This window comes from Malus sylvestris, chromosome 11 (assembly GCF_916048215.2).
Source record: "Malus sylvestris chromosome 11, drMalSylv7.2, whole genome shotgun sequence".
NCBI classification, from domain to species: Eukaryota; Viridiplantae; Streptophyta; class Magnoliopsida; order Rosales; family Rosaceae; genus Malus; species Malus sylvestris.
The window spans coordinates 33897451-33907202 of NC_062270.1; the positions used below are offsets into that span (position 1 = coordinate 33897451).

General features: G+C 34.9%; 1 protein-coding gene across 1 annotated transcript; it reads left to right on the forward strand.

Moving 5' to 3' along the window:
* The first annotated feature begins 6468 nt into the window (after positions 1 to 6468).
* LOC126589471 (E3 ubiquitin-protein ligase RMA1H1-like) lies at positions 6469 to 9343 on the forward strand. Its single transcript, XM_050254772.1, has 2 exons — positions 6469 to 6711; positions 8471 to 9343. Exon 2 carries the CDS (start codon positions 8482 to 8484, stop codon positions 9250 to 9252), a length of 771 nt encoding a protein of 256 aa, XP_050110729.1. The 5' UTR covers positions 6469 to 6711; positions 8471 to 8481; the 3' UTR covers positions 9253 to 9343.
* The last annotated feature ends 409 nt before the right edge of the window (positions 9344 to 9752 follow it).

A 9752-nucleotide genomic window follows, 5' to 3' on the forward strand; every position in this document is an offset into this window, starting at 1 on the left:
TCCTTACCAATTTTATAAGGTCCCTTAGGACCTGGGGTTGACTATGATTGTTTAGCGTTTTAGAAGTTTTGTCAAGGTTTGAGGTTGATCATTTGGGTTTAGGGTTTTAGAATGTCCTTGGGAGGAGCTTAAGGCTTGGGGTGTATGTCTCGTGTCTTGGGCGGAGCCCATAATTCTGGAACTGTACCCTACACCCTATACGATTAACGTAGTGAAATATGGTAGGGTTGGACATTATTTTCATTTTAACTAGTAAATTAGTTTGACTTTTAAAATATGGTATTTTAACTTAAAGTTATTTTGAATTTGATATTTAAACTAAAAGTTCCCTAAAGAATCTACTACTATTTTGTCAAAAAAAGAAAAAAGGGTTACATAGAAAATCAGGTTGAGCATGTATTTTAAATTTTGATTGAACCCTTTGAATTGTCATTCAGGTGTAAGCATATCATATTTTTCTTAGTCGCGAGATATTTTTCTGTCATCCTAAGCTGGACTTCTCACTCCCATAATTTAGACAGGATCTCTTCGTTCAAAGTCCAAGGATCAAGTGATCTGAACTCTTGAAATTTGATCAAACAACTAAAAACAGAAAAGTTAGTAAAAAATTTTAAAAGTTATAATAATTTTTTGCCATTTGATCAAATTTCAAGAGCTCGGATCACTTGATCCTTGAGCTTTGGAGGAAAAGATCCGGAGATGATATATTTTCCATAATTTATGCTTTGTTGAAGACCTTCTCATTAAAATATACTTTTGAAAACGATAAATTTTGTTAGATTAAATTTAGATTAGTCACTGATGAAGTTCGAACTCACACCGCCATACAAGGACCACTTGCAATTTAAAGTACAACTCTCATGAAGGGAATCGGGTACCAAACTTTGATCAACCCGATCATAAAAAATTACAAGGAATTGCAGAGGGTGGATATTAAAGACAGAAAAGGAATAAGTTAGATATGATTTGAGATCTTGACGTGAACAAAAATGGTTCTTTATTTGATCTCAAACTGATTTCTGGGATCCTGGATTATATACGATCGACTCCTTTTGAATGGCAATATTGGACTCTGCAGTAACCCTTTATATTTCTTAATGGCACAAACAGAAACATGATTTGCGGGGACAAGACTGACGAGACTCACGCTAGAATTCTACAAGAATTTGATTCTTCACATCCACACGTTAGAATTCACATTAATCCTTTCATGATAGAAAAAGTAATTATTTTGTAAGAATTTGTATTATTATATCCGAAGACTTATGTTCCATATGATAGTCTTTTATAGAATTTGTTTAGCAAATAATGTGGAACACACACAACGTATAATTACAAGAAGGGAAGCGGCGGAGTTAGACTTTTAGAGGTTGGGAGCTTCACCTACTCTCTACTAAGGCGTTTGTTGCAACCTTTTTTTCCAACTATTTTTTTTATGTTGTGAAAATGGGAGAGGAAATTGAGGGAGGATTTGGGAGGGGAAAATGATTCTTGAACCCTTCTGGACCTAAGGCGGCTTCGATCTTAATTACAAACAAGTAATTAATAATACTGAAAAATGTTGTATTATCAAATAGTTCGTCATCATATAAGATGTGTTGTCAAAATGAAATCTGAAACACATGTTGAGGAAAAAAAACCCTAATGTAATCGCTTCTTTAAGCAATGGTTTGAAACTTCGAGAAGTCTTTGCATCTCAAAAACTGTGAACTCTAATCACAAGAAACTTGTAGAATGGCGGCGACCCACACAGCCAAAGGTTTAGGGCATCAAAACCTTGTCCGATAAGCAAACCACGTGCATAGGAATAGTATATCAACATTTAACATTCAATACACTCTGGTCTGCTACTGCTAGGGCAACTATTCATTTCTTGCTTCTCAAAATAATTAATTAGTGGCTAAGTCCACCTGGTATGTATAGAAACTAAGACTAATTAGAGTTTCTTTTAATTAATTAAAGGCATAAATGTTGAAGGGGTCCTATGTTTTATCTCTCCAACCGATTTGGTTCCTTGTGTTTTCAATTTAGTTTATTTTATTTTATTTAAATCTTATATTTAATTAATTTAAAATGAAAATTTTAACAGTAAATTAAACGAATGGACCATATTAACTAATAGAATAAAATACAAAGATGAAATTAGCCAAATTAATAATCCTTAAACTGAATTGGCCAAACGGGCAAAGCACAAGAACTATTTTAACATTTAAGACTTTACTAAAATGACTAATTAGAGATAAAGACAGTTGTAGATATTAGACAGGTCTAGTCAGCATAATCACCAACCCTATATTTTTCATTAAACTATAATTAATTAGCTGGTCACATTCTTCTGGATGGTCAACGTGCAAAAGTAAAATCTCCATCTACTCCCTTAATCTTCATTAACTTCAAAATTTTACTTGCTTAATTTATTTGTTACAATTTTCCGCATTTCAAAAATTATAAACAAATGAAAACCCTAATCAGCTTTGCTTGCTTACCAGCCAAATAGTTTTCTTTGGTCAAGAAAATGAGATGTCATGTTTACTGATATAATCGTAGTTTCTAGTTGCACGGATTTTTGACACAAATGTGAATTTTGGTGCATGTGATGTAGCTATATATATGGAAAGTGGTTCTATTCATACATATCATTTTACCTCTCACACATCTTATGTTGATTTATGTCATTTGATCTTTTTCAATTCATTCGAGCCAAATGCTGGAAATTAAGAAGGTGTATAAGAGGAAAAAAGGGGTGTATGAATATCATCACCTTATTTGTAAGGACGTATGTGGATCATATTTTGTTATCCAAGAGGCACTCTCCCATTTTCTTCTTAAGAAGAATGATGAGATTACTTGATAAACAAGACTTGTTCTAGAAGAGGCTTTGTGACTCATGTGCCCTTCCCCTTGCCTCTAGGGGGACTCCAGCTCCCTTATGCCAATAAATCACAAGCAAATTGACAAGAAGTTAAGAGAGTTAGTAAGAAGTCAACATATGAAATTTATTGAATTAAGTAATAATATGCGTGTTTTTTTTTTTATTGTTGTAGTGCATTGTTGCATGAAATTTTTATTAAAAACATAATTGTCCTTTTTTGATTAATTAAGAAACAAAATTGTGTTATAATATGGCCGGTAAGTACTCTTTAGTATATGTTGTTTATTGATGCATATCGATATTGTATTCCTAGAAAGTATGCCAATGTGTTATATGACAATAAGTCTGCCATCTTTTAGGAATTGTTAGTTCTTAAGAACACATTAATGTAAACTATCACTATATGGAATTATAGGGAGAGGGATGAAGTGAAAGTCGGCCACACAACCTTAGTAAGATGACGACCAATTGTATGACCAAAGGATTTCTCTAAAAGCAAATTTAGAGGAGTATGTGACTACAAGTTGGAATTATCTAGATGTTGCAGTAGGGGCATGCGGTATAGGCATTGGAAAGATTTTGAGGATGCCTGAAATGAAAAATTTGATGAGACTCTATCTGATTGTTTGGTTGGATAAAAGATATAGGGGCACTAGCGAGGTAACAAAGCTATAACAGATCTTCTTGTATGTAAATTTGTCAAACACATTAAGTTTGAATTTGTATAATATCTTGGCGTATAATGTGTAAAGTCGTGGATTAAGTGTATCTAGGAAAGCCTCATGATTGGTTTAGGAGGAAGTACTTGATCGAAATTTTAACGCATTTCAAGTTGGACTTGGCTGAAGTCGCCATTAATACTATATATATATGGTATTTTCTTGGAATAGAGTAATGGTACCATTTTACTTGAAAGATTAGTAAAATGGAGTCGCTAGTACAAGCGTGGTTAGTAATAGTGATCAAAGCATGCACATTTATAAGCCGAACCATGGACCGACGACAATTTATAAATATTTGTAAACTACAGTTGGAAAGTTAAGAGTACATAGGATTGGATACTCGGTAATGATATCCAATCTATTTAGCCAACAAGATTTTGCATCATCATGATCAAGTGAGAGATGTTAGAATATGATCACGATGATGTTGGCTTTAATTACTATGTGTGTATTTGATGTATGAAGGTGCACCGTAAGATTGGTGTACTGATAACATTTAACCAAAAATGTGATAAGAAGTATGACTTATCATAAGGGTTATCGTGTATAAGTAATGGGTCTTATTATGAAAAAAATCATAAGACAATTCAAAGAAGTATCACAACTCTATGGATTCCTCTAGACAAATCATTCAACGTGAAACAAAACTCTCCTCTTCCCCTTGGTGTACTATTTCTCCCTTGGCACTACCACATACTAATCAATAGTAATGACATTAGAGTTCGATCATGTGACAATCATGTGAAAGCCTATCGAAGACTATCTATTTAAACCAAATTTATAGACCATATGACGTGGTTTTTTATAATTAGATTATTACTTAAGTATTAATTAACGTGCTTATTTCATGTTATTTTTTATTTAAGATGCGCAGTCCAACCTGCTGTCAACTTATCAATTCAAAACACACTGGTCTGCTACTGCTAGGGCAACTACTCATTTCTTGAGTCTCAAAATAATCAGGCCGCTGATAATTAATCAGCAGCTAATTCCACCTGGCATGTATAGAAACTACCTAAGACTAATTAGAGTTAATTTATTTATTTATTTGTTAAAATGACTAATTAAAGATAAAGACGGTTGCAGGTAACGGTCTAGTCAGCATAACCTCCAACATCCAACCCTATTTTTATCATTAAAATATAATTAATTAGCAAGTCGCATTCTTCTGGATGGTCAATTTCCAAAAGTAAAATCTCCATCGACTCCCTGAATCTTCATCAACTTCAATTTTTCCCTTGCTTAGTTATAACCAATGAAAACCCTAATCAGCTTTTGCTTACTTACCTGCCAAATATTTTTCTTTGGTCAAGAAAATGAGGTTTCGTTTTCACTGGTTTAGTCGTAGTTTCTAGTTGATTCTTCTAAATTCATAGCTAGGAACCAGGAAGGTTCCTTTGTTGTTGCTGGCCGTTGCCAAACACCAATAGCAAGGCTGCACAGATTTTTGACCTAAATGTGAATTTATTGGTGCATGTGATGTAGCTATGAACGTAAGGAGGTACGTGGATCATATTTTGTTCTAATCCAATTTAATGATCCAGTTCATAACAGATAATTCAGTTCAAGAAAAGCGACCTCCTAAACATTTGAGTGTGAAACTCTTTTCTCGTAAATTACAATAATTTAAAAATAAAACATTGTCTTGTTAATGTGGATGGAGTATTTTTCATCCTTAAAAAATAAATTTAGAGATTTGTATAGACTATATTCAAGATCTTTAATCAAATACACAAAAAGTGATTGTGACAAGACCAATTAAAACTGAGCTAATATATTGACAAAAAAAAAAAAAAAAAAAAGAGCTAAGAAACTGATTTTATAAGGTTACCAAAAAATAAGTGGTTTACTTTTTACACAAAGAATTTTAGATCTTATAAGCTTAAACACTTTAAGCTCGTTCTAATTTACCTTCTTGCCGCATCAATCACACTTCACACGTGGCAAGAAAACTCATTTCTAATCTCGGATCAGGATCCTCTCCTGAGCTAAGGGTGAGGATCCTCATGAGCAAGCCCATCAGACCGTTGAAATTTTATACAACGGTTACAATTATTATAACTTTTAGAGGGGCTCCTTGTTTGTAACCATTGGATAAAATTTCAACGGCCCCATAGGTTTGCTCATGAGGATCCTCACCCTTAGCTCAGGAGAGGATCCTAATCCTCTAACCTCAATCAAACTCAGGTTTTTTACTGTATTAGGAGATATTTTGCATGGTGCAATAAATATGGCTCAGTATACCGAGTGTAATAATACAGTTGATTGAAAATTGAAAAAAGTTTCAACCAATTATATTATTACACTCAATGTACCAGAATGTGTTTATGGCACACTGAAAAATTTATCCTCTATTAGAAGACAAGCGATACACCATGTGTAATAATAAAGTGGAAGGACAATGAGAAAGCAAAGAACAACTTATATGACACACGTACATCGCAAATGGCGTCCCTTGCCAACAAACCAAGGGCATGTGAATGCTAAGGAGACTCTCCACAGACTCTCTATGACCTCACTGTTTACGTTAATTCACATGTCAACATTATAAAATGTTGTGCAAAAAATATGAGGTGACAGAGAATTTATGAAGAGACCCACTTTTTTTAGAGTCTCTTAACATTTCTCTTATTTCAACGCTACAGAACATTACCATAACAATATGTTTATGTCACGTAAGTGTATATCATCTTGTACTCCGAATACATACAAAAATTCGTCCAAGCAAACAAAGAAAATAAAAGAGGGGTAAAGTAAAAAATGGGGTCATGGCGTTGAATTGAACCACCATAATAACTCCATTCATACGTTGATTCATTGAAGACCCGACGCGGTTGAACTCGTTGTAAATATATATTCACATCTTGCATGACACTTGAGACCCAAAACAACTTTACACCAAAATACAATACTCAAAGATCTCTTTCTTGTTTTGTATTTATACAACCTTCACCTCCATCCTTTCGCTCTCAACCATTCCACCTCTGCTCTCTGTCGCCAACAATCAAACCCACCACCTCTCTCTCTCTCTCTTCTCTTCTCTCTTTCTTAACCTGTAAGATTCGGAGCTTGTTTTTGATAGCCACCTCGATCCCTTCCAGCTTTTTCTCTTCCTCGGTATGCATTATCTCTCCCTCTCCCTCTCTCTTAATTTTCTTTTTCATATTATTTGTTTCTGGACTTTGTCTGTGAAAGTTCTTGAATTTGTTGGTTTTATTTGATGGGTTTCTCTTTAATTTTGCTTTCACTTTTAGAACAATGATGGGTTGGTTCCTTTTCGCCTCCTTTTTTCTGTGTTGGGGTTTCAATTGCCATGTTTTAATGTGATTTTATTATGTCTGAGATTTCTAATCCCTTGAAAATATAACCGTTTCATGTAGTCCTGGATAATTAGGAGTTTTTGTTTTATTTTTTCCCCATCTTCTGAGTTCTGTTTGCTTGGGAGAAGTTGTTTCTGGAACCTAAAGTGTATATCTTTGAATGTGATTTTCCATAGAGGAAATTTATTAATGGAAGTGATTGGTGGTGGCAATTTCTGCCATTGTCTCTGTTCATGTAGGGAAAACCTTGTTTGTAATTCTCCCACTGGCGATTTTTCGGTTTCAACTGATTTACTTCCTATATAAAAACATGTTTCAATTGCTAAACATTAGCTGTTAGTGGGTTGATTGATCAATATTACAAAGAACTGGGAATTTTCCTTGAAGGAATATGTAAATTTTTTGTTAGGCTTAATTTTGCTGCCCAGAATCCGAAAAATTGAGCATCTTACACTATAGTTCTTATGAAGGCCATTGATCATCTTCACAAATGATTAGGCATCCTCATGGTTCTAATTTGTTCTCTTGAAATTAAATTGTCCTCTAGAATTCCCTCTGAATAAATATAAACCTGTTCTGTTTTGGAGACTAAGCTTTTGAGTTTTGCTATGCTTGCAATCTTAGAAGCCTTCACCTTGCACCCAAGGTCCCGACTTCAATTCCCCCCTCCCCGGTATCGTTTGTAGAAAAAAGAAAGTTTTTGCTATTCTTTTCGCTTTGATTTGGCATATGCGATTTCTAATTAATTTTGTGATCGTAAATCCCTCATAATTTCATAGTCCACTCTTGCAACATTGTTTCTTCTTCCAAAACATTTTTTTTGTGTGGATACTTTTGGCTTGATTTGAAGTCTAGAATCAAGATCTGTAGGTTTTGGAACCTGGATTACTGAAATCTTTAATCTTGTAATCCTCTGGGGTTCTTGAGATCTATTCTTGAGAGTTATTTTATTTATTTACTGAATCGTCAAGAAACCGAAATTAAACATTGTTGTCTTAACATAGAGTTGTTTTGGAGGTGAGAGATAAAAAAGAGGGGAAAACATGATGCTGGCATGTTAGTCATACTCATCTTTCCAATTGTTTAGGATTAAGATAGGTAGAGGCCATTTATATTCTTCTTATACATGATTAGTGGGTTTAAAACCCTTGTTCTTTTCGTTCTCCAATTAAAAAATACGGGGCCAGTGCTAATTGATATTTCTGTATCTTCGTCTTTGTTACCTTAAAGTTAACTATACCCTATTTTCTATTGGTTCCTTTGTTTGATTCATTTGTGGTTTTTATAGATGCTTAGTGTCTATTTAGATAGAAATCGGGTTGAGGAAGTTGTCAGTGGCATTGTTGAGATTGATTATAAAAGCTTTTAGTCGAGGTCGTAAGATTTAGGGACAGTTTCTTTTTGTACTATCGAATTTCCTTGCTTGTAGTATTTATTAACGGAATCTCACTTCTTTCTGTCAAATGCGCAAACATTCGCACGCACTTGAATTGTTTTGTTTTACTGGTGTGTAATGGCAGTTTATGCTTACTAATAAACAAAACCTTTTGTAACAGAACATATCGCTATGGAACAGAACTTGTATGAGCCTGAGACACACTTTGTTTCCGTTGGAGATGTTTCAGTCAAGAAGTGGAATTCAATCTCATCCCCAACTACAGTCTCGGACAACGACACTGGCAGCTTTGAATGCAACATATGCTTAGATTCAGCACATGAACCTGTGGTGACTCTCTGCGGTCACCTGTACTGCTGGCCGTGCATTTACAAGTGGCTTCAGGTCCCAACCGCCTCTGATGAACAATCCCACCCGCAGCAGACTTGTCCTGTCTGTAAGGCTAACATCACCCCTTCTTCAGTGGTTCCCCTCTATGGTCGGGGCTTATCCTCTACAGATTCTGATGGAAAGAAACCTCAGTTGGATCTGGTCGTACCACATAGACCCCCACCGATGTTGAACACTTCGATTACTGCTACAACTGCCACATCAGTGCCAAGACAGCAACTTCATCCAAATTTTTTGCAAAGGCATTCAGAGTCTGTTCACGATCAGTACTACCCCGCTTATGGTGGTTATGCTACAAACTCAGAACCAGCATATCTCGGGGGTACAGCGTTGACAAATTTATCCAATCCAACGATTGGAATGGTTGGAGAGTTTGTGTTTGAAAGGATGTTTGGGAGCTCAAACACTAATTTGTTTACTTACCCGTATCCGAATTCGTACACCCAAAGTAGTCATAGGATGAGAAGGCAGGAAGTAGAGCTGGACAGATCTCTCAATAGAGTAACCATCTTTCTTTTCTGCTGTTTTATGCTGTGCCTTCTCTTGTTCTGAGCATATTCTTTATATAGCTTCACTCTTGTACAGTTGTAAGAAATTACCATCATACAGAATATATACACCATATGCTGGTAGAGATTTTGTATTTTGCTAGTATTATGCAGGATATAGCCTTTTTGTTTTTTGGGTGCGTCTAGGGGGCCAGGCCCAAAACATCTAAGAGCTCTTTGGAAGTACTTTAATAAAAAGCACTTTTGCTAGAAAGCGCTTTCAATAAATACAGTTTCATTAGAAGAACATAGCGTGTCTTGTATAAGGCACTACAGTGGCTCTTTTTTAATATGCAATCACTTTAAAAGATGGTTAAAAACACTTTTGGTGATCTGTAATCATTTTTAGTCATTTTAAAAAAGTAATTTTAACCAAACTTGCTAAATCAAACCGGGCGTAGAAACTAAATATATCTTCAATAAGCGCGTAATCAACCAGTTAAGCTTATATACTAAGTGGTTGACAATAAGGGAGTTATGTGCGGGCTGGTTTTGTAGTTGTCC

Excerpts from the sequence above, each read along its gene's own strand:
- LOC126589471 (XM_050254772.1), top strand. The coding sequence starts at position 8,482 with ATGGAACAGAACTTGTATGAGCCTGAGACACACTTTGTTTCCGTTGGA.